The sequence below is a fragment of the Zosterops lateralis genome (assembly GCF_965231275.1).
Source record: "Zosterops lateralis genome assembly, chromosome: 1".
Lineage (NCBI taxonomy): Eukaryota > Metazoa > Chordata > Aves > Passeriformes > Zosteropidae > Zosterops > Zosterops lateralis.
Genome location: NC_139762.1, coordinates 96,415,311 through 96,440,714, shown reverse-complemented (window position 1 = coordinate 96,440,714; position 25,404 = coordinate 96,415,311). Strand labels below are relative to the sequence as shown.

The 25,404-nt window shown below is 36.9% G+C and overlaps 1 protein-coding gene across 1 annotated transcript; it reads right to left on the bottom strand.

The window, feature by feature from the left end:
• Positions 1-398: 398 nt before the first annotated feature.
• On the bottom strand, positions 399-25,181 carry LOC310907198 (CD226 antigen-like; the record flags this gene model as incomplete). The annotated part of the gene is given in 6 exon segments (XM_083857176.1): positions 399-568; positions 1,714-1,771; positions 2,580-2,692; positions 9,898-9,924; positions 9,927-10,229; positions 24,926-25,181. Coding segments are annotated over 6 exon segments (927 nt in total).
• Between the last annotated feature and the right edge of the window lie 223 nt (positions 25,182-25,404).

Sequence of the window (25,404 nt, the reverse complement as noted above, 5' to 3'; positions counted from 1 at the left end):
CAAAAACCATGAACACAGACAACATCAAACACATTCTCTTTCTCACCCTGTCACATAGGCTTCTCATACACATAGATTTCTCAAACCAAATTAACTTTATGTAAACATATGCAGCTCCATTCTGCATATTAGTGCTGTTCTAAAATTGATACTTAGGAGTCTACCTATTAGGTAAAATTGTTTCAATTGCAGAAGGACAAATGATCTCTAATCCTGCATATGAATTAAAGGATAGGGTAACTCTGCAGGCTGCAATACAACACCAACACAGCCAGGGTCACGTCACTGTTGTGCCAAAGCAGCCCAGACCATGCCCAGCACAGTCAGTTTGACCTTCCATTTCTTGCCAGCACAGAGAAAAGAAATTCTATGCTGCAAATAAAAGGCCTGTGCTTTGATTACTTCATTCTTAAGAAAGAACCTAATGGTCTTTTCTTATGTTTGTGTGAGACATTTTTGCTGTTGACATAAATCTCCTCTGTCTGCTGGAGTGCTGGAGTGATGATTCTCCTCCTCTCCTCCTCTTCTTTCTCAGCTGTGTATGCCATGAAAATTGGATCTTCCATAACTGTTACAAGGAGGCTAGAAGAACATTAAAAGGGTAAAAAAAAAAAAAAACAAAAAAAAAACCAACTTGAAGGACTTTTCTCAAAGCTACCACTTTGAAAAAGCATAAAATTTTTTCTTCAGTTGCTGATGTATTATTGGGAAGTATGAAATCATCAATTAAAATGGGGTTTTGTCTTCTTGTTTTCTGTGAATACATTTCAGGTTCAAGTCATATGAAAAAAAGAAGTTGCAGCTTGAATATGTTTCCCAGCTGTCTCACATCTGGCCCCTGGTAAAGCCCCAGTGAAATGCCCCCTTCATCTCACACACACTCTTCAGATACTGATGCAGTCTCTCCTACATCCATCTTAAAACATTAATTATTCTGAAGCTATTGACTCTGCTAAGAATTAGTCATTTCATCAAGACAGCTTAATGTTACAGTGCCTGGGTGAACTGGTGTGGAGGAAAGGTATTTCTGAAGCAAAAGGCCACTCCCTAGCCTAGGGCCACTCCAGGAAGGGCTTCATCCTGGTACAAACAGTGACCCAGCAATGAGAATGAGAGAAATCAGCTTTATAAGGACATGTTGTCAGTGGAGCTTATCACTGGGCCATATAGGAGTGAGATCTGAGAGTGATAGGTGGAAAGCCAGAGTCTCACATCCTCGGTGAAAATGGGGTCTCATATCCACCATGAAACACACATTTCTTTAAACACACCCCCGATTAAGGGTGTGAAGAGACAAGACAGAAGCAGTGAAATAGTAAAACTGGCTCCTGTCTTTGCACTTCTAAACTTCAGGACTTGAATAGAATTATTAAGTGGGGGGGGGAAAGACTCAGTGTTCCAAAACATGGTCTATTACAGTACAAAAAAAAAAAAAAAAAAAAAAAAAAGGCTATCAAACCAAAAGAGGTAATTTGTTAATAACATGGAGCAGAGTAGGGTCTCTAAATGTAGCTATAAAGTGTTAAAGGATATTCATCAAAAGCTAATGTATAGTAGTAATCATATTTTAAAATCTTCAATTTTTTCTGTCTATGTAGTTTAAGATTAGACTGTATGATTCAGGGGATATAAAGAGTCGACACAGAAGAAAAAGATCTTAATAAATACACAGTACAAACCATGAGTAAGCTTCGTCTCAACAGGTGATCTTACCCAGATCTGAGTAGAGTACAAAGCTTTTCATAAAGCCTCTGTGATCTTCCTCTTCTTTCTGAAGACATATGTCAGAAACATAGTGGAGGAAACTGCATCATACATGATAGTATAGTCTGGAAGATCTAATTCCAATATAATTCTGATATTACTTTCTTTCCCACTGAAACCAATAAATACAATAAAATTCAGGTAGACTTTCAAACTGCAAAACATGAGATTAGCACTGTGTCATAAAAGCCTGAAAAAGCCCTTTGATTCTGGGAAATACTAATATGTTGCCCAAAATTCCAGCAACCTCATATATTGTGGTAGGGGAAGGAATACATTTTCTGCTCCCTATTTCTTTTCTTCGGAAGAAGAGAGATTCTCGATCAGACTGCTAGAGATATTTGACAGGGGAAACAGCAAACTTAGATAATGGTTTAATCTATTACTTTGGGTCCAGCTGTGAATCTGGAACATAAAATCAGAGGACAAAAATGCTAGAAGATGTAGAAGACTTAAAGATATCACCTATCCTCTGTGCACAAAATAGGAATAGCAATGCCTAGCTTGATGTTATTCCTGACAAATCACCCTTAACATATTGTTTCAGTTAATACCGCAGTAAGCATTTAGCTGACAAAGGAACTTCAGTAAGCCGTTTGTTTTCCCAATGTTAAAAAAATAGACAAAAACCCCAAAAATGTCACTTTTTCATAGGCCATAGAACTGATAGTTTTTTTCAAATCTAAAATTTTGGTGAGAAAATTCAATTTTTTATGTATACCTTTTTTTCATTCTGAGGGGGATGGTAGGATGAGCTGTTAACACATCCATCTTCACCTGCTTCAGTATATTATGCAAATTGATTTGTTACTCACTTTTTTGTGATAAGCCATGGTGATGCAGAAGATCAGTAGAAAATCTAATACCAAAACAGCAGCAGAAATCCCTTCAGCGATGTAGGTAATAATCCATTTGTGATCCCAAGTTGCTAAAATATGATTGCAATATATACAATTGGTATTTTGTAAAAATATAAATCAGCGTGAACTTTCTATGACAAACTAAGCTGAAAAATCAATGGTTATATAAAGATATTATTCCATGACAGCTCGATATTCAGCCTTTACAGCAATTTCCTCATTTCTGAAAAGCCTATGTTATGCTGAACCAGCTCTTAACAAAGTTGTGGCTGGGATGACCAAAGGTGAGTGAACACCACACAGCAGTGTGAAAAAAAAATGGCTATGCTTTCTATAATCCTTTTCTATCTCCTTTCCTCCCCCAGTGAGAAAGCACTCCATACGTAAGTGACTCAATATATGGTTAATAAAAGTTATCAGTCTACTTAAATGAATGCTCTTGGCTAACACAAAGCTGTGAGGAGCAGGCAATACCCCAGAGAGCTGTCTGAAAGCCGCCCTTCAGAAGGACCTCGATGGGGTGGAGAGGTGGGCAGAGAACTGTCTGAAATTCAACAATGTCAAATGCAGGGCCCTGAACCTGGAGAAAAATAAGCAAACACATCAGTACAGGCTGGGACTGATATACAGGAAAGCATCTCTGCAAAGAAGGACCTGGGGGTCCTGGTGGACAACAAGCTGTCCCTGGGCCAGAAGTGTGTCCTTGTGGCCAAGAAGGCCAATGGTGTCCTGGGGTGCATCAGGGAGAGCATTGCCAATAGGTTGAGGGAGGTGATCCTGCCCCTCTACTCAGCCCTGGTGAGGCACATCTGGAGTGCTGTGTCCAGTTCTGGGCTCCTCAGTGCAAGAGAGAAAGGGAGTTCCTTGTGTGCATACAGCACAGGGCAACACAGATGATGGAGAGTCTCTTTTATGAGGAAAGGCTGAAGGAGCTGGGCGTGTTCAGCCTTGAGAAGAGATGACTGAGAGGAGACATCATCAATGTCACAGAATCAGATAGGTTGGGAAAAACTTTGATATCATCAAATCCAACCTGTAAATCTGTAAGTATCTGAAGGAAGGGTGCCAAGATAATTAATGAATCCAGGCCTTTCTCAGTGGTGCTAAGCAAAAGGACAAGAGGCAATGGGAAGAAACTGGTGCATAGGAAGATCCACCTGAATATGAGGAAGAACTTCTTTACTGTGTGAGTGCCCAAGCACTGGGACAGATTGCTGAGAGAGGATGTGAGGTCTCCCTCACTGGAGATATTCAAGAGCCAACTGGGCACAATCCAGTGCCATCCAGGATGACCCTGCTTGAGCAGGGAGGTTGAACCAGATGACCCACTGTGGTCTCTTCCAACCTGACCCTGTGGTTCTGTGATTGTAAAAGTTGTCCTGTAGGAGACACCAAACAATCATCCAATATTTCCATGGGCAGCAAGTTATTTTTCAGAGTACCAGGAAGATCATCTCAATGCTCAAGAGATTTTCTCTTCAGTACTGCACACAGTAGTATCAGTTATATTCTGCTCTAAATCAGAAAGAAATCTGTCTGTTTTTAACAAAAAAAATTTCACAAAACTTTCTCCCATTATCATCTCCCTTTTTTAATCACCTAGTATTGTACCTGCCTTGATGATGGATGTCAGGAAACCTGCTACATTTGTTCTAGCCTAAGCAAAAAGGCTTTCTTTGAAAACTGCAACCTAGGCAGGAAAAGTTAAACTTATAGTAACTTTGCTTGAAATGCATTGATTTCTTTGGAATGGAGTCATATCTTCAAATGAAACTAAAGAACAACCTGTAATAACTAAAGGTAGAGACAGACAAGAAAATGGCTTCAAAGTATAAGCCAATTTATTCTTGTAGTGCTCAAGTCTGTGGTGAGGTAATGCTTATTTTTTTAGGTGAAAAGTATTGGAGGAAAGAACAGGGGAAATATTATCAAAGTCACACAGGAAATCCACAGCTCAAGTTCTCAGCTATTCATTGGTGAATGAGACCTAAAATCTCTCTTCAGCTGTACTCTCTCTTTAATGTTCTGCTCACTCTATGATGAAACCACAACTGCCCCAGAGTAGTTCCATTCGGGTAGACAAGAAAGTTATGTGCTTAGGTCACAGGCGAAGGAAAGCAATCAGTGTCACTAATGACAGTAATCCAGGCTAAACAGCTGCTGAGCCATCATCAGATGGCTTTCCTCTCTGGGATCAAAAAGGTTCACGTCTTCTTATCTGGCTGTCCTGAATCCCACATGAGACTTGCTCAGGTGTGCCTCTTTAGTATTAATGTGTTCATTGGAAAGGATAACAATAAATACTGATTACAGAAGAGTCTTATCCTTGAATCCTATTTTACTGGAGAGAAAAAAGAAAGAAAATTCTCTCAGAAGTTTACACTGGAGAAGGCATGTGACACTATAGAGAAGGCTGCCTGATAACACAAACCAGCACCTTTGGTGTTATAACCACATATGAAATCACTCTACTGCCAGAATGTTTTCAGCTCCTGTGTACTTTAAATGACAGGATGGTACATATACTTACCTTAGGATTTAGGAAAAAATATATCTTTTTTTACCAGCTGTTACACTACCCACCAGAGAAAATCATTGTCTGTCCCAGTGAGTACTTACAGAAATATAGAAAAAACATCCTGTAAGTAACAAGGGGGAAAAAAAAATAAAATCTTCTTATTTGATTGTCATCAAGGATAGGTGAGTCTGGATAGAGCTGCAGATTTCAGCAGCATCCCCAACCTTCAGTTTAACTGCTCCAGGCTTCATTTTTCTTTTTCTGAAGTTTCACCTTTGGTTTTATCAGGTCAAGATAATAATCTCTGAGTTAATGAGTTTGAGAGCTGAGATTATCAGCCGTCAGTTAAATATGGATGAGAAAAATCATTAGATTCTTTTTCTTTTAACTAACAACAACTAAAAGCCAATGTGCCTTTTCCCATTTGAAGTGAACAAAACCTCCCTTAGGCATTTGTTTTCTTTAACTATACAAAACCTTTTGTAATTACTGACTAACAACCCAGTCAAGATTTTGCAGAAACATGTCAGAGGCTTGTCATATGTCTCTTTCATTCTTATGTTCTCAGCAAAGGTGTTATGCTGACAGGAGGTTATTAAGTGTATTTTCGGCATCAGTACAATTTCTGTTAAGTATTAGTATTTCTCTTCAAGTTTGGGAAATTTTTTTTGCAGGACACTTTTCAATGGACCTTGGTTTTGAGGAGGAAGTACTGATGGGCCAGAGAGTTGTTTTAGCAAGAGATTGGAGCTGCTCTGTCAAGACCTTCACGTATTTTGTCATATGCCTTTTTGGACTGGCATATACAATATCCTAACTGAGTATCACTGAAATAGTTTACCCCACAGCTGACATGCAGAAATCCAGCATGAATGCATTCAAGCCCAGGAAATGGTGGTTGGTTTAGTAGAGACCCACAGAGGTGGTTTGATACCTTGTGTTCATCCTGAATGACTTCATGAAGGTAGCAGGAAGCTAATTTCACTCCTATCCTGGTTCTCCTCACTCCCTTATTGCAGTTTTTATTTTCTGTCTCCTTCCCATAGCCCAGAAGCACTGCTGTCTCCTTCCAGCTCTCAAGGAACGTATAATAACCCTCACCGACTGTACAAGTACTTCCCTGCTTTTCATCTGGATGTAATGAAGATTATCCTGCTGTATTCAGCCAAGGTGTGATCTCTCCCTGAGCACTATATGCTGTTCTGAGCCCCACAAATTTAGCAGTAGGTGGAGGTATTTGAATGTGTCCAGAGGAAGGCAACAAAGCTGGTGAAAGGCCTAGTACAAACTGTAATGCAACTCTGACACCCTAAATATGCATATGAATTCAGCCACTAACGCATTTTTCATTTTGTTTCAGTAAAACATTTCTGTCTTACTTTGCCTAAGAGAACTTGCTACCCTGCTTTCTGCTGAAGTGAGAAAAATTTATTAAATCTCTAAAAACTGTCTGTGTCTTCAGGAGGGGGAATAAGTACTTATTTTTCAGCCCCACTAATTTTTCAGTCGTTTCATATGACATGTCCCAGTTTTTTCCAATCATCTACCAAAACAATATGTGGATTGCAAGTCTGCTTTCTTTCTTCAAAGACTGTCTCAAAGAAAGAAATCACGGTAAGAAAAGCACAGAAAATGGGTTCAAATGTGGAATCTGGTGTCATGGCTGATCTCCGTACAGGTAGAATTTTTAGAATCAGAGATATGGTGAAGAACACATCAGAAATTATTCCAAAATCTCTTGCACACATTGCATAATTATATAGTATTTGACTGTTTCTGTAAGAGTTGTCTAATAAGAACTACATTACTTTACAAATGCATTGCTTTATATGTTCCAGGTTTTGAGGTCAAAAATAAATGCAGAAGTCCAGTTTAACCTGTAAATTCCTGTTTCTGGAAAACAACAGTCACAATATTTAGTGGGATAAAGTGGATATACTTAGTGGTACTGAATTAATCTCATGGCTTAATTTTCATTAGCACTCAAAAACATTAAATGCAGCATGCTGACTTTTACTGATAGAAGAACTGCTTTCATGATGCTTAAATATCTCTTCCTTCCTCTCTCCCTTTTTTCTTAACAAGAATTCCACACTGGTTTTCTTTACAAAAATACATTCACTTCTAGACAAGAAGCAAGCTGCTTCTTTCTACCATACCACCTCTCAGAATCAGCAGTTTTTTGACTGTTACCTCTTCTGAAAATAATCCTGTGCTCTTAATACAGCCTTTCACCTAAGATTCCTGCTCTTCAAAAGTTCTTAAAGTCCTCTCAGCAACAGCTTAAAAAAAATAAATAAATAAATGAAAAAAGGGGGTTCTTATCTTTTTTCTTACTCTCTCAACCTAAACAGCAGCTCTCCTCCTCTCCTCCTACCTTCTAGACTCAGTATTTCAAAATAACTCTGGAACTGGGCAAGGCGAGAAGAATCGCTTCACCCATGCAGAATCACACCAACAGGCTTAAAGCATTGGAAGAGTTTGGTGGAAAATCTGTGCTGGAACATGGCTTAGCTGCAATGCTAAGCCAAAGAAAATGACATGACTGAACTGGTAGAACATACACCCAAAAAAAAAAAAAAAAAAAAAAAAAAAAAAAAAGTGCAGCAAGTTTCTGGCAGCAGTTTGTTTATTCTAGCCATAACTGTTGGATGAGGCAGAGTAAGTCACTCATGAATTTGTGAGAGACTTCACTGTCTGTGCTACAGGGTGCAGTGGGAGCTGGTGTCTGCCCTGCTGTTTCTCTCCACGAACTGCTTTTCCATATCCATCCAGAAATATCATAATAGTGTGCTATAAAAATTTCCAAATGTTGAAGAGAAATAATAGGAAATCCTTGATATTTCACTTTCTTTGAAATTAATGAAACTCAACAAAATGCACTTAATAATACAGGGTGAGGGTTTAAAAAGGGATGCAATAGAGTGTTTTCTGAATCATACTGTGCTCCATATCCTTCAAAGCTTTCATTTTTTTTTTTCTCCAATAAACAGCCATAACTATTTTGCCATTGCTAGGACTAAAAAATCAAAAAATTGAATTTATTTCAAGAGCAAAAGAAGCGTGGAAACTAAACTCTCTTCTTTTGGAGAAGAAATATTTTGTATAGGTAGAACTGATCACTCTAAAGGTTATTGTATTTTTTGCATTTATATGTTTTCATTTTGGTATTAGAAGCACTGCACTTGGGAGTAAGAAGGAAATATTTCTATTGCTCCACAATTAAGATACGCTTGATTGTATCAATAGAGTCAGGATTTTGAAATTTGAATGTTTAAAAGTGTCAGAAGTCAGGACTTTTTGTCCTGTTTCCTGTATTTTTATCACGTTCTCGTCATTTTCGTGGATTTTTGTGGTTGAGTATTCAAAGTAAAGCAGGTCATCATAGTTTTTTCCCAAGCAGATTCTCCACTTCTCAATTAAGCATATCACAGTTTAAACACATTCTGGAGTTTTACACCAAGCCACAGCACTGCCGAACACTCATGTATCCCCAGGAACAAGGGCAGAGCAATGAAAGCTGGACTGAATGCTGCAACAGAAGAAGGTCTGGGATGGTGCAAGGATTAGGTCTTCAAAATGCATTCCACAGAGAAGAAGCAAAACCAAATTTTTGTGGTTTTTTGGGTTTTGTTGTTTTTTGGTGGTGGTTTTTGTTTGTTTGAGTTTTGTTTGGGGTTTTTTTGTTGGCGCTTTTTTTGGGGGGGTGGGCTTTTGTTGTTGTTGTTGTTGTTGTTGTTGTTGTCATAACAGAAAATAGAGGAAAAGGTAGAATTCAACCCACAGTCTGAGAAATTTCAAGTGTCTATATGTTGGGACATGTAGCTCCCATTATAAGCAAACTGTGACAACAGTAACAGCAAAAAAGAGCTTCTCAGCTCTCCACGAGGAAACCCCTTACCTGAATAAGGTGGAGCCCAGTCAACAAATTTCTGCATATTCCTACATTACAAATACTACTGTGAGTGTGCTCTTTGCCTTTGTTGGAGGACAGGTCTCATCCCCAAGGCCCTGCAGTACAACATTCTGATGGGGAATTCTCCTTGTGCCTTCTTTGGGCGATTAGTCACCTCTTCCCGCAAGCTCAGGCAGTCACTTCCCTTCCAAAGCATCTCCTCTTGAACCATACGAGGAGCAGCTGAAGGAGCTGGGGTTGTTTAGCCTGGAGAAAATGAGGATCAGAGGAGGCCTTATCACTCTCCACAATCACCTGAAAAGGTTGTAGTCAGGTGGGAATTAGTCTCTTTTCCCAGGCATCCAGTAACAGGATGAGAGACTCCTTCAAGCTTCACCAGGGGATGGTTTGGATGAACATTAGAAAAAGATGGTCAGGCACTGAAAGAGTCTGCCCAGGCAGGTAATGAAGTTGTTGTCCCTGGAAATGCTCAAGAAACAACAGGAATGATTTAGTTGACAAGGTGGTGCTCAGTCAAAGGTGATCCTGGAGGTCTTTTCCCGTCTAAATAATTCCATGATTCTATTCTATCCTGTGATTGTTAATATCAAACCAGTTTCTCACAAACAGGTCTGAATGAGACCTCTCTCCATAATGAGATCAGACAAGCTTAAATCCAGCTTATTTTTGAGAAAACAAGATTTATTGTTAACTTTGCTATCTTTTATGTACTGCTAATTGGAATGTGGTATTTAAATAAATCCTCAGTTGTTATTGAAGAGTTTTTTTATTTATATAAAAGTTGTAATGCCTCAGAAGGCCCTATTTTGAAAACATTTACAATTTTCTCCTTTACTTACCAGCCACAGGAAAACTCATTATATAGTTTTGTTTCTCCCAGCAGCTACATGGAAGTATAGTGCAAAGTCAGAGGCTGTAATGTTTTGAAAGACAGTCCTGGGGTTTTCCTGATCAGAACAATCCACTGGTGTACATTCTTTGAAATCTGAACCAAAGCTTTGCTTTCCTGACGAGTTGCACAGAATGACAATATCTGCCCAATCAGCTTTAATCCTTTCCCACATCACTTGCTGCACTGAATCTCCAATTTCACAAGGGCAAGTAAAAGCAACATTTCCTCCTGGTTTGGTAAACCTGGAATTATTTTGTTTCCCAGACACTTCAAAAGCATCTGTTGAAAAACGCAAAACACAGCAAAAACCTGCTTATAATTCATTCAGGAAAGTTTAGTATCCGCAATTCCAGTACAGCAAATATTAATGAAATTGACTTATAGCAGAATGATATTGAAATAATTTGAAATGGTAAAAAATATGATTTATGCCTGTCTGTGACTATATTTTTGTGCACGTTTAGACAAAACAGGCTTTATGGGACTGTGAGTCAGTGATGCCATTGCAAGAAGGTTATTTCTGTAAACTTTGAGTACATGAATGTTCTATTAACAGTTTCAGCAAATACTCAGCAGCATAAATTATGGGGCCAATCTAATTAAACTTAGTGTAATCTTGTTCCTCTTTCACACTTGTTATAATAAGAAAATGGTTTGATGTGACCCTCAGGACATGCTTTAGTAAATGATGTTAAAAGACACTCCAGCCTGAGAACTGCAATTCTCCTGTTCAAAAAACTTACACCACCTAAATTTTAAAAAGTTTTTGTCCATTCATACATTCTACTTGGGAAAAATCTGTCTGATAATCTGTCTGTGGTATGAAAGAAGACTTCCAGGCAAATTCAAGACTTCAACCACATAGAAACCATATGTATATCTTAAATAATTTTGACTGAAATCCCTTTGCTCTGAGTTATTGTTTTTAGTAATATAATTTGCTGTTTGCTACTTAAGAAAATAAACATTTAAATTTTCACAATAGAAATATTATCAATTTCTTTAACATTCAGACTTGATTTCTAAAGTCAGCTTTGTAATGCCTGTATCCCACAAGGTAGGATGATAGCACTGTCATCTCGCTGAAGACTTTAATGTTGGAAAAGATTAATGATCACGCTGTTTTTCTTATACTGTAAAAGGATCAATCTTTCAAGTTCTTCCATAAGTTTTTTTTTTTTTTAATTAGATGTTTTTAAGTTAAAAAAGTCACTACATTTTATTTTTAATGTGCTTGTCTCTACCTGTGACAACTGGAAGGTAAGTAGGCTACCTAGGAATAAGTGATTCCATTCATGTTGACAGGATGGAGAATCCATTGTGGGAGTCTCTAACTTCAGAGAGTCTCTCAGTCTCTGTGAAACAGAGAGTGAAAAAGTCTAGCCTGCAATTTTTTTATCAATGGAATACAGCACAGAAAAATTACATTCCCTCTGCCTTTGGAGACTGGAAATATGATTAAAACATTGAAATGTAGAAAGACAAAAGGAACAGTGTCTAATGAGTTTACCTAAAATAATTAATGAAGGACTTGAAGATCCATGTAGACTGCAATCAAGGAGACTGAAAGTTAATGACAGGCAAGGACAGAAGAGAGATAAATTCACTAAACCAAACAGAAGGTACAACACAGTGAAGCTAATTAACTCCTTATACAGCTTGCCAAAGACAGCTAAATTTCTATTACTGAAGTTGACTGCCAAGGCTGGATAATCACTTAAGTTATCATGCAAATTCCAGCAAGAATTTACTCATGGAAGTCTAAGTAGTATTCAAGTTAGACTGAATGACTGCTATGACAGGACTCTGCACTTACAAAATAGGTTCCTTCAAGTGCAGTCCCTCAAAATTCACATTAAATCGGGTAATTTTTTAGATATATACCTTGCAGATACAGACCAGCAGATTCATTCAGATCTGTTAGGGAAGAGGGGTAAATGAAAAAGTGATCAAACACATCCTCTCCCTGGAACACCATATTCTCAGAGGTCAGATCCTTTACTCAGACCACTAACTTCCAGCAACAGCCTGCTTTACAACAAACCACATATTCTTGCCAGAGAAGTCTTGCCCTTCATTGTGTAGTCTTTACTCTGGTTTTCCACTATGAGCAAGCCCTACTGCTACTCACATTCCCCTCAGGAGCATTGACATCTCCCCATCTTCTCTTTGGTACATCCTTGCTGCCCTAATTGTTTCCTTACAATGCTACCCTGAGCTCCAGGTGTTTCTCCTCTGTAAACATACTTAATAGGGAATTTTGTGTATGATGATGTTACCTCCCACCTTCCGGAGAACTTCCACCTGACCCAAATAGCAGGACCTTATAACAGCCAGCCTTCTTCACTTCTGCTTTGCCATATATTAGCTAGAAAATTGTACATATGGTCAGCTGGGAGCAAAGAGATAAAACATTTTCCACCAAAGAGATGAAAATTCCTTCTGTCTTAAAATTTATTAGTTAACTCTTGTGTTATATTTGCCAAACAATATATCCTAGTTGCTTGATAATATATAATATTACAACATTGTAGTATACTATTACAGGTATGTTACAAAGCTAAGGTTGTCTTGCAAATTCAGTGAAGAAATTCTGTGTAAAAATCTTGATATATCTGTATTATTTGCATGTATACAAATAATAAATGTTGTGTTAATAGTGAGAACAAGGTACAAACAGACAAATTAAAATAGAAACAGTTTGGAGATTCTTGTCTGCTCCACATTCTGTTATAACCATTTTCAAAAACAGACATCATGACTTTTTGTTTGTTTCTTTGTTTGTTTGCATATCTATTTTATTTGAAAGTGTGCAGCAACATTAATGTATTTTCACTCTTGATGAATAATGTAAATATCTCTCCTTATTACAATATGGTACCTTGAACAATTTATATGATTATATAAGGCACAAACAGTGGCAAATCAAGCCTACGTAGTTCTAATTAAATCTTCTAAGCACACTAAAGTATTCCAGGCTTTTGTTTTAAGCAATTGTCCCATTTTATTTTGACAGCAGCATCAGCACAGTACTTTCATCCTCCTTCTCCTATGTTCAATCACTTGCTTTATTTAGCACCTTTCTAAACACAGTTTCTTTGCCTTCAGCCTGGTACGTGTGGGATGAAAACCTCCCGCTCCGAGAATCCCTTCTGCGGGAGAAAAGCGCGCCCACGCACCTTCACCCCTGCACACGCACAGCTCAAGGTGACACGCCACGTGTGAACATTTCAGGAGTGCTAAAATCAAAATTTAAAGTTGCACCTGATAAAAATAGACTCTGCCTTCCCGCTGCTCATGCCAGACACTGCCACTGCTGCCTGCTCTGCCCGTGGTCACATCTTCTTGCTTCCTGAACAGAAAGTGGGAGGAGGTGACAGCACTCAGAATAGGTCCATAGACCTCTCCTTAGTAAGGAAGTGCTCATGTGTTTGTTATCCTCCACCAGCCTCTTTTGGCAGCATATTATCTCATCATATTTTGAAGCTTTACCTATGTCTGTCTGATATTAGGTATTTAAAGGAGAAAAAAAAAAAAGCATGGTTTCATATTTTTAAAATGTATAATATTTCAGTATTTTTCTTGGAAAGCAAATATCAAGAATGTAGATGTATAAAAGAGTGTAAACGAACTCTCCAGGATTTAAAAAATCAAGCAACTAAACTAAAATCCTCCAGCAGGGAAATAGTGGAAGTTGAGACAATCTTTTGAAGGAATAATAAAATAATGGTATAATTTCACCCCATCCCCTCCCGCCCTTGCTACAAGCACTTAGAAGTCAAATAACTCCTACGTGAAAGTTTGGTCCCCAATCATTGGTAGAGATTTTCAGACTTTCTCCTTTTATTTCATGTCCAGTTCATTTTGGTTTGTTTTGGGGTTTTGTTTTTGGTTTTTTGGGGGCTTTTTTGTTCTTTTGGCCTCCGATAGTATTTGTTGATGCGATTTCTTCAGAGATTGTTTAATTCCATTAGAAAGTAATGCTCTCTATCAGAAATAATTAATGACCTTAGCAAACTTTTCAAAACTGCTAAACTAGCTCATCTCTACAGCAGAGACAGGTTCCCAATTAGTTTGCTGAAGTTCCACACACAAACACAGTTTTCTTCCTCTGCTTGTAACAAACAGTGACAAAAAGTAGTAATTGCACGTGAAAAGGAGGCTTAGAATTTTAGGAAAACAAACTTTCTCTGGGGCTCTTCTTTTCACCAAGAAAATCAATTTTCAGAAGAGAAAATATTTTGAGTGACCCCTTCACCCTTCCTGAATAGACTAAATTAGGCAGTATATTTAGCTCCTAAACTAATGTCTTCTAACTGTATTAGCACATAGTACATGATTTTGTTGAGTTTCTAAAAACACAGGTCAGGTTTGCCTCTTTTTTCAGTTTTAATGTGTTATTGACAGCAGTTCTACAATTAGACCAGAAACCAGCAGTACTGTTGTGTTTGAAGAATGCATTTTACTAATAGCAGCTGTTCGGATCATAAAAGCTAAAATGAAAATATTTATACTCCTATACCCTTCAAACACCTCTTTAAACATATATTAAGTTATATTGTGAAAATTTTGGTAAATCTTTGTGTACAAATTAGTTCTGCATTATACACTCAATGTTTAGCACACAGTTGTAATTCACCTGCCAATTCCAGTTTGTTTGTACATATTCTATTACTCTTTGTTGATTTTTTTTTCACTAGTTAGCTGAACTTTAGTTGCCTAGAGTGTAAGGAAAGGGAGAAGTCAGAGAGAGGGAAGGGGAGAGAAAGAGTACAGTTCTATTAAGAATGAAAAAATAATTCTTTCTTCAGGTATAAACACTCATGAACTCCCATCAAGGAGAATTTCATTGCTGGGGAAGATGTCATCTGTTAAAAGCATATAATGCACTATGACAAGATTTACCTTCAAGAAGAATCTTGAAGATCTGAGACTTCCAGACTTTCATCCTGTCCAGGAATTTCATTGGTTCAGGATGAAGAGAATTTTATCAGCAACAGGAGCTCAATGAGCAGAGAGGAGTAACACAGGATACTGTGCTCAGCCTTCACCTACTGGTGATGACCTGTGCAGTCTCACAGTGGAAAAAGGGAGGGAAATGCTGTGCTGAGATACTGCCTGTCATCATCTGAATGTGTGTGTGTGTGTACATTTGTGCCCACACCTTCCACAAGGTTTCTCAGGGGTGTACAATGTACAACAGGCGGAGCAGAGGATATCACATTCAAAGCCACAGAGAAGAAAACAGGCAGGGGAGAGGGGAAGGGAAGGGTGTGAAAATTAGGATCAGGCTGGATCCTAAGGATGACCATGGAACAAGTGTTTCTCAAGAGTGAAAGCCATGGGTGCCAAGGCAGTGGATAGGGGACAAACCCAAGCTGCCCAGCCCCAGAAGTCATATAACACCGAGTGTAGCATGAGGACACACTATGCAGAATTGCTGTCTCACTTCTCAGATCCTCTGAATGAATTGTTTTATGGGCTAAAAATATGCTGGAGAAGAAGGAGGTACCTAATTTGTTTCTTAATAAGTTTGTTACACAGCTTGGTGCCAGGTAAGAAAACAGAAGAAATCGATATATCATCAGTATTTTTTTCCAAAAGTTTTCTTCCCATTTATTTTAGTCTTTATTAAGTTATAAATTATATGCCTGTCTTGCAGGCCAGCTGAAAGAAAGGTTCATCATTAGAAATATATGCAGCAACAGAAGCTTTTGCAGATAGGAACATTTCAGACCTCAAATTGTAATCAACTCTTAGTGATTTCCTTTAGAGTATTTGGATGTTTAAATATCTGAATCTGTAATTTCTTTTATTCTCTGCTTTTCATCTGCCTCTGTTCATTTCACAAGTTAACTTGTATTTCCCCAAATAAAATATTATTCTGTCTGTCCTAGACAAAACTATCTCCTTATTGGGAATACTTCAATGCTGTCACTGTAGACTTTCTATTTTCCCATGCAATTGCATCCTGTGATGATTTCCAAATTGCATTATCTCAAAATTTCATCCATCACATTTACAATGTGGGAAACAAAAAACAAAGTTACAAAACTCTTAGATCTGGAGTTAACTGCCACAGCCATTATGTTGGATAGTAGAGATAATACCATATTTTATTTAAATTGAATTTCCAAGTGGTGGCTGCAGTGGCATAATATTATGGAAGAGTAGCTGAGAAGATGAAGTATTTTTGGCTTATAGAGGAAGCAGGATACTTGCCCTCCAAAAAAAAAAGTTTAAGCTGTTAGATTGCATTTGTGCCCCCTTTAGTATTTCCCTCTTTGTGTAGGCATAATTGGAATGATCACCCTTGTGCCCTGTTTTCCTGTTTTCAAGGAAAGAAAAATTCCTTTCCATATAATTGTACACCTTTTGTCTACTTCCTCACTCATATGTGGGTTGTCATCTCGCCTTCCTATTGCAGCTCCTCTCACCAGGGTGTCAAGGATGCTTTTCTCCTCTGTGCTCAGGTGTATCCTGTCTCTTTCTAGCATTCCTTGATCAATAAAAAAGTCCATGGTGATAAAAGACAACTTGCTGTTGACACTAGCCGTGCAACTCTGTCCTGGCCCATGGAATTGTCCTTCTCTTCCCAGGACTTTTCCCTTCTTCAGCAGAATCAAGCTGCCTATGTCTTTGATCACCCTCTCTAGCACCATGCAGTTGTGCCTGATGTGCTCCAGGCCTGTCCTTGATTGATTTTTGGTGTACATGTGAAAAAGCAGCAGGACAAGTCTCACTGCATCTTCCTAAACTTTACCCTGGCAGCAGCAAATCTTCCCAGACAGCAGGATGTGTCAGCAGATGAACAGACAAATGTGAGGGTCATCCCTAAGGTATCACCAAACAGATAAAGGTCAGGTAATAGCTGTAGTAGCCATCTGACACATGTTCATCAAAGCAATGCTCATATGGAACATATAAAACACCCCTCCCTATTTTATTTTACTTTGGTAAAAGCACAGCAGTTCTCGTGGGTACCAAATGTTGTAATTTTTTTCCTTAACAGAGTACATTCCAAGGCAAACAAAATAACCAAGAGTACCTAATGGCATCATTATTCTTAGTAACTAACAGAACATTCAAAATGATAAGAATTGAAAAGAAGAAAAGAGAAAGAAAAGAAAGTAAAAACAACTCCTTAGAGATGAATGAAAGGATCCGGATGCTCTGACTGCTAACGAAATAAAATCAAAAATGTTATCACGTTGTCTGCTTCCAAAAGACAAATTTTCTCAGGTATGTCAACAGAGAGCTATATACAAGATAAAGAAGGCATTTTTTCTGCTTCCTTTAGTAATGGTAAGACCTTAGGTGGAATATGACTTCATACTATTTATCTTATTAAAATTTGTTTTACACAAATGGGAGAAAATTCAGATGACAAGAACTGATTAAATTTAGAATCATGAACTGAGAAGTTGAAAGAACTGTGTTTGTTTAGTGCAAAAGTATCACAGCAGCATAGAATCATAAATGTCTTAGGTAGGAAGAGACCTTAAAGATGGTTTAATTCCAACCCCCTTTGCAGTGGGCAGAGACAACTTCCACTGAACCAATTTGCTCAGAGCTCCATCCAGCCTGGCACTGAACATTTCCAGAGATAGGACATCCACAATTTCTTTAGAAAAAAAAAAAAAAAAAAGAACATGACTCTTTTTTTTTCTTTTTTTTTTTTTTTTCTTTTTAGAGGACTCCAATTAAAGAAGTCATCATTAACCAAGAGATATCTAGGTTAGATATAATAGGAAAAAATCGCCTTGTGATGCTGGTTACATGCTGTAGTAAGAGTTTTATGCATGCATTTCCAACATGGAAATTTCTCAAATGCATTAAGGATATGCTTCTCCTGCCTCAGAAGGCAGAGATGGATGAGATGAATTTGGAATGTCTCTTCTAGCCTGAGTTTTCCACAATTCTATAACTCTTTTTTATCTAAGCTTTTCCTTCAGAAAGGAAGGGGAGATAACTCTTGTACTCCCAACAGGGCTGGTTTTGTTTCTTTCCTTTTAGCATTTTATACTGAAGGGGCATCCAATCTTTAGTTCATCATAAAAGATAAAAAGTAAAAAAAGCAGCATTTAACAGGTCAATAATCACAGCAGAAGTGTAAAAAAGGTATCTTCACTTGTCTCCATCCTTTTGCTTTCTAATTAGGTGCTGAGAATGTGGCTGACACCGTGTAAGATACAGAGATAATTCTGGCTCTGGGGAGCTCAGCATCTAAGAGCCAAAGAATGAAGGTCCCTCAGGATTAGTTCTTGCTTCCATGTCTTCCATTTAAAAGTCTGATAATTTTTTGCTGTAGACCTATGAATCACATTCTAAATTGAGACAGAGATAAATAGAAAGCAAGTTATTTCAGGTGAATAGGGACTTGAAAAAAAAGCTGTGCAACGTGCTGCTTTTGGCAGGCAGAAGAGCATTAATATAGAAGTAAGTGCTGAGTGGCATGGATATCATCACACTAGCCAAGAATAGAAAAGCCCTGTCTTTGCTATCACAGAAGAGGTTGATCACTCTATTTAAAAAACGGGAGTACTTCATGGTACATCTGGCATTCAAATACTCTATTAATGAACTTCCATTCTTATTCTGAGTTCCTAGCAAAAGATATCCCCTGAGAAAATGGTTCACTGTCACTGATTGACAGAAACAACAATTTACTCACAAATTAAAAAAACTCCAAAAATTTCAAACCCCACAATTCCAAATTAAACAACTCAAAAAAAAAAAAATAAAAAAATAAAAAAGACCCCATCCCCCAGGCCCCCAAAACCAACCAAAAACCCCCCAACAAATTATGCAACTCCAAATAATTCACACTGTGGATATAAAAGTCACTATATCAAAATTATATTTTTCTCTTTCTACTTATAGTATGGCATGGAAAATTTTAAAGTCAAACTAACGCTATTTTAACACCTAACTGAAATAAAAATCCTGAGGAAATAAACAGAGTTTTCCAAATCTATAGAAATTCATCAGTTCTGAAAAGGCAAATATACAAACACAGGATAAAAATATTCCAGGTAATTATAACTTCATTTGTTCTTAATAAAAATAAACATACAACACTGTTCTGCCATAAGGAGCAGTTTGTAATTAAATAGTTTATATATCATATAATTCTTCACTGCTGAAGACTTTCAACTTTCTATCTAGATGTATAGCAGAGGCATGATTCATATTAGATCAATATCAGTTTAAGATCTCTCTAATGATGTTTATTATATTTTTATATTTTAAGTTAAATTTGCATTGTAAATTTGCTCATCGTCCATTTTAAGATTTCTGATCCAATTTTAGCCGATTGAGGTCTGCCTCACAAAGCTCTTCACAAATCGTTCAATCATTTCTGTTTCTGTTAAATTTGAAATAATCAACCTTCTAATTACATTTCAATGAAAACTTTAAAACTCTCAATTCAGGGACTACTTTATTTTGAAGCAATGCAGCCTTGAGAGCTAACTATTAATGAGGCCAAGTGGTTTTGGAAGGATGTGTGAAGCACATGAAGCCAGATGAACTTATCAGCACTCCTCAGTGCAGCATGAGTCAGAGGATGGTTTGTGGTTGTGTAGGAGGCATTAATACGGTGGTCTGGAAATGGGAAAATTATTGCACTGAACAGCAGCTGACAAAGAAATTCTTCATACTTTCAATAAGGGCAAGACAGAAAAGGGTAAGATTATCATTATGGGCAATGACAATAGAAAGTTCTAACCAAGTAATAAGGGTACATCATGTATCATCACAGATATGAGAGTGCCATAGGAAGAAAGTTTTGCGTAGTTTCTGTGCAGGGAGCTTAAAATATATCCAATAAGTTCAATAGAGCCCTGGACCTGGAAGACATTTTGCATGTAAATTGTCACTAATTTATTTTGCCAGATTGGGAACAAAAACAGGAATACACTTCAGATTTGAGAAGTCCGAAGTTCTAGATGTACAGATGTTAATGGAAATCATAATTTTAAGCCAATATTTGTCTGTTGGCCTTGTCTTAGATTTTCTGTTTATACACCCTCATTATAATGCTCCATGGAGTCAAGTATGGCTGAAAAAAATAGACTAAGAACTTTTAGGCAGATATATAGATAACATGACAAAACCTGAATTTCCTGGCCAGAATAATTCCTTAAAGTCTTTTTCTGTAAATTGATAATTTATTAATAATTTAAAATATCCCATCACAGATGAGTAACTTTTGTACTGATGGCTTTACAGAACAGAAAAGAAACAAAGGACTAAAGACAGGTCTGGAAAAAGATGAAGTAAATAAATGTATCCATACTTCAAATGGCCAAAGGTAAACAAATACCCAGATAAACCAGAAAAAGACAATGCACATCATATGAAGAAAAAAATAATTTTCCCAATACTTCTTCCAACATCCTTACAAAACAAAGTCATTCAATTTTTCTTTTTGATGTTCTAAAGACTATAAGCATATCCTTTCTCTGTATACATTTCCTTGCAAAAGTTAATAGCTTAAAACAAAAGAAAGAAGGATTGTGGAAATTCTTGCTGCTGCTTTGCTGCTGTTAGATACATGGCTGGCAATTGGTGAAATGTCATCAGTTGTTTAATGTATTTTGAGTGGTCACCTGAGATGAAAATTATAGGATGCTCCTCCATACAGCCCTGTCCAGTGGACTGTCCAAGTGCACCACTCTCTCTCACTCTTCTTTGAAATAAAAGCCTCAACACCTGCAGCTTCAAATACCTTTTCTTCCAGTCACCAAGTGCATGAATTAACAGCTTTTCAATGATCAACCATTCCTGTGTGACATCTCCAGTTCAAATGCTTCTTCTATTAATGGTGACTTCAATCTCTGCTCCTCACATTTATGCTCAACTTAAAATCAGTCTTCAGACACACATCCCAAAGCATTGTACATTAGAAACGACACATCACTTTTAAAGTGGTCATTTAAGAATGATGGAGTAAAGATACTGACAATTCTTACATAATCAATGTATCTTTAAAAATGCGTAAATAATTTTTCTCTGAAAGTATGAGTTTTGTCTGCTTAGTACAGGAGGATTTGTGACTCATAAAATGTGGGAACACTGAGAATAATAAAAAAAAGTCCCTTGAATTCAGATCTGAAAACTGTTGGATATATGCTCACTCTGCAGGAAAAAAAAAAAAAAAGATGTCTCAGATTCACCCAGCAAGTATCTTCCTGAGGGATAACTGGAGTGTTCCTTACCCGTGCATTCATGTGTAAAAGAGGCACCACGAACTCTCAAGTTCTTCGCAATTATGGTGCAGGATTTCAGCACTGCATCCACATGAAAGAATATCCTGTAGCTACATAACGTGGAGTTTCTGATATAATATCCTGAATATTATTTCTTTTCCGTCAGTCTGTTTCAGTAACTGTTTAAAGAAAGTATGGATAACATTGTGCAGTCTGCAAGAGTTCTCTCTCACCTATTTCACAAATGCCATAGGAAACCTTCAGCCAAAATTCAAGGCAAAAGGAACAATATATGTCTAAGATTTTTACTATATAATCTGATAAATCTCCAGAACCAAGTCAAGGCCACATCTAGTTAAAAAAAAAAATACTAGAACGATTGCATCAAAAAGTTATATAAGTGATGATTTATCACCAATTCTAGGGTCTTCCATCTACCAACAAGGAGGACAGTACACATGAGAAGATCTCTGTAATGAGTGTTACAGTCTCCTGTTGCTCCTAAGATCTCAGGTCCTTCTGCCCCTTCAGCCATCTTTTTTTATTATTATTTTATTTTTTTTCCCCTCATGTTTGTCCCTGGTTGAAAAAGAACTGTGTTCACCCCACCCAGACCATGGTGGAGAGAATTGCTGTTCTATGACCAGAGACTGAGCCACAAGAAAAGTCCTAAATAGAGTTTCTTCAGTATTATTTTGACACCTCATACACTATAAATCTGTTGTGAATACATTCATTCGCCTCTTTACCGCATATTAAAGAGTGCAACCACCATGGACATTCTTTTTATAAAGACATTTTTACTCTAAAAGAAAATAAATAGAGATATTGTCAAAATACTAAGAAAAATATGCTTAATGTTTTTCAAAGACCTGATTTCTTCTTTTTCTGTTTTTGTTTTGAAGAGCAGGCCATCATCCCCATGGCCATTTTTTACATCTTGATCTTGTAGTATCAGGGTTTTGTTACCATTTGAGTTTCTGAATCTAGTGACACTGCTGCCACCATTAGATACTCCTTGAAATCTTTACTCGTTAAGCATCAGCACTCAAGGATTCCAACTATGCAGATCACAATCACACTAAATTCACTCACTTTGCATTCCTACTTTTAAAAATTATACAAAGCACTTGGGAAAGCAGAATCAGACTCACAGCCTCTGTTGATTACTAGGAATGAAACATTAGAGCAACTTTGAACAGATTGAGTGCAGAAACATTCATTGTTTTGCAAGACAGCAAAAGTTAATCCAAGATACTTTATTCAAATTTATGCAAATGCCAGTAGATATGATTGACATGTGAAGAACATTTCACATTTAGTCTAGTTAAGAAATCTCCATCACGAGCATAATGCCATATGGCATTATTTCCATTTATTTCTGCTATTTCCTTTCAATGGAATTTTTGAAAGCCAATCATATATTCTACATCTATATTCTGCTGTCAGCTGTCATTGAAGTATGCACTGCAGATTCCTCAATGGCATAGTTACCTGCTTAAGCTGGTGCAGGAATATCTCTGTGTCCAACAGTAACAGGTCATTATCAATAAATCCTGACAATTTTCAATGCCTTGGTGGCATGATTTAAATTTAAACCAGGCTCCAGTTTTGATTGACACAAAAACCTTAATAATACCTACTTAACTTCATTGTGCCAATTCACAGAGCCAGCTTAAGTTTTATTTTGAATATGTGTCCACAAAGTTGCCTGCTTTTACAGGCACACACTTCACAACTTTAGCTCAGCCAATCAATATTTAAAACTAAAATCATGAATTACAAAGCATTAAACACCATGCAAATCACAAGAAAAAGAAATACTCTATTAAATTTTTTGTTGATTAACTGAAGAAGAAGAAATGGATTTTGCAGTGGGTTGTTTATTTGTCTGGGGGACTGCAGATAAATTCATGCTTTTAGAAAAGTGATGTCTATTGGGAATCAATAACTTAAAAATCCTAACAAAAAACTCCACATTGTAATTGGAAAAAAGTTTAATTACCTACAAAGTGATCATTCTAGCATGTTGTCCAGATTTCTTTATTCCATTAAAAAAAGATACCTTAAAAAGCATTTAATATTCCAGGGTCCCAATTATTTTTTATGTGAATCTTTTAGAACAAGATCCATATACAGTAAAATATGAGACTAACATTTAGCTTTCTCAATACTTTCACCCTGGTGCAGAAAAAGAAACACTTTAAAGATAAACCTCAATGTCCTAATTTTACAGTGTGGAGGACAATAAAAAGTTTTTATCTGGCGTCAGTAGCAAACTGAAATACTGTCTACATGGATGTGAATTTAAAGTTTACTGTTTATTTAATCACAGCAACATGTCAGCCAGGAGTTAAAATACTCGGTACTGACAAAGGTACTGGTAAAGTAAGATAAAGGCTGACTGACAAACTGACTACTTATATAAATACATCCTCTAGAGTCTGGTTTTAATAACATATTTAATTTGCAGTGTAGATTAAAGCTGTAATATTTATCTTTACTGGTGATACATTTCATTCTCCTCAGATCAGATCATGTTTATACATATCTACCAGAAGCTGAACATGATTGTTCTCAGAAATCTTGATTCTTTAAATGGAAAAATATTCATTTATATTCAAAATTATTATCTACCTTTGTAGTTGATTTAAATAGACATACTTGAACCATGAGAGGTTTGCTGTTGATTAAGGTTTCATTTTTAGTGTGTTCAAACCAAGAGATAAATCCCACATGTTGAGAATACTGAACCCTACAGAATCCTTTAAAAAAACTTACCTCTGGTACCAAATTCACTTTTTTGTGTGGTTTACAGGGAACTCAAATCTGTAAGGTGATTGCCTAATAGAGGTGTTGGATGGAAGAGGAACATCCCACAGGAAGGTGACTGCCTTGTTTCTTGCATCATTTCAGATTAACTTTAGCAGAGACATCCAGGAACAAACAGCTGGTAAATCAGTGCTGCCTTGGCCAGGAAAAGACTAAATGAGCTTCCAGATCTCTACTGCATCTAACTTTCAGAATTATATAGAAAATGAACCCATTGTGAATAAGGGCTTTGCACTGCCAGAAGTCAGGTGGGATTGAATCAAATGAGAGATCTGTTTTGCCTGTCTTTCAAATGCTAGGATCTGAAATTTCCTTTTGATCTTTTATTTCCTAGCTGGGAAATGCAATCAAATGTTGAATGGTATCTATTTTCACTCTGGAGAATGGGAAAGAGGAGTATAATTTTTCTACATTGAGACTAACAAGTCAACAAAACAATAAGACCAACTGCTTATCCTTTGAAGGCTATTCTGTCAAATGTACATAATGATTCTTCTAGGTTTTCAGTTTTCAGTTGACCCATGTTGAATAGGCATGCATGGAAAATTACTAGAAAAGAGTTCTTTCTACTCTTAGTCATAGGACTGAAAGAGAAACCAAATGGGATGAGTAGTCAGGTAATTACAAAGTTTTTGGAAAGCACATGTACAGCTACACAGACAGTACATGGGCATAGCTAGATCCTTTTCTCTCTTTCTTCCCTTTTCCATTTTTAAAAAAGTTTTCTTTTAAACAAAAAGTTGCAATGCCAGATGCTCTCTAAAGTGGCATAGATTTTTGTCTTGCGTATATATGATTTTTTTTTAAAAAAAGTGAGATATTTGATGACCTGAGTAATTTCTATTACTCTGACTGAGTAATTTCTATTACCTTTTACAAAATTCTTTGTGGGTTAGTTAAAATGGAGAAAATGTTAGTTATAATGGAGACCATCATCTTCCAAAGTGCTCTTGATGAAGGATAAGGACTTGTCCCTATTTTCAAAATCAATTCTTCTATTGTATTTGTCTTTTGTATGTATGCCATAGATTGGGTGCAAGACAGCTGTATTTTCCTTATGAGTTACATTAAGATTCATCCAGGATGTCTGGATTATCACAGCTCTTTTCCTTTTTTTTTGATCTATGCACTGCAGTTTCACTTTCTCAGTAAGTTTTGCAGATGAATCTGCAAACTCTGCTTCCATGTTGGTTAAAGGACACACAGAAATTCAGCTTCAGTATTAACATAACTGAAAATTAAATTCATAGAGAAACTCAGAAAAAACTTCAGTAGCACTACAAGCAAAACACTGCAAAAAACGGTTTGCAGAAAAAAAACCTAAAACCTAAAAATTATTATTACTTCTAATCTGTGAATGTCACTGAGCTGCTAAAATTTGTCCAAGTCCCACAAAAGAACTGTGATTT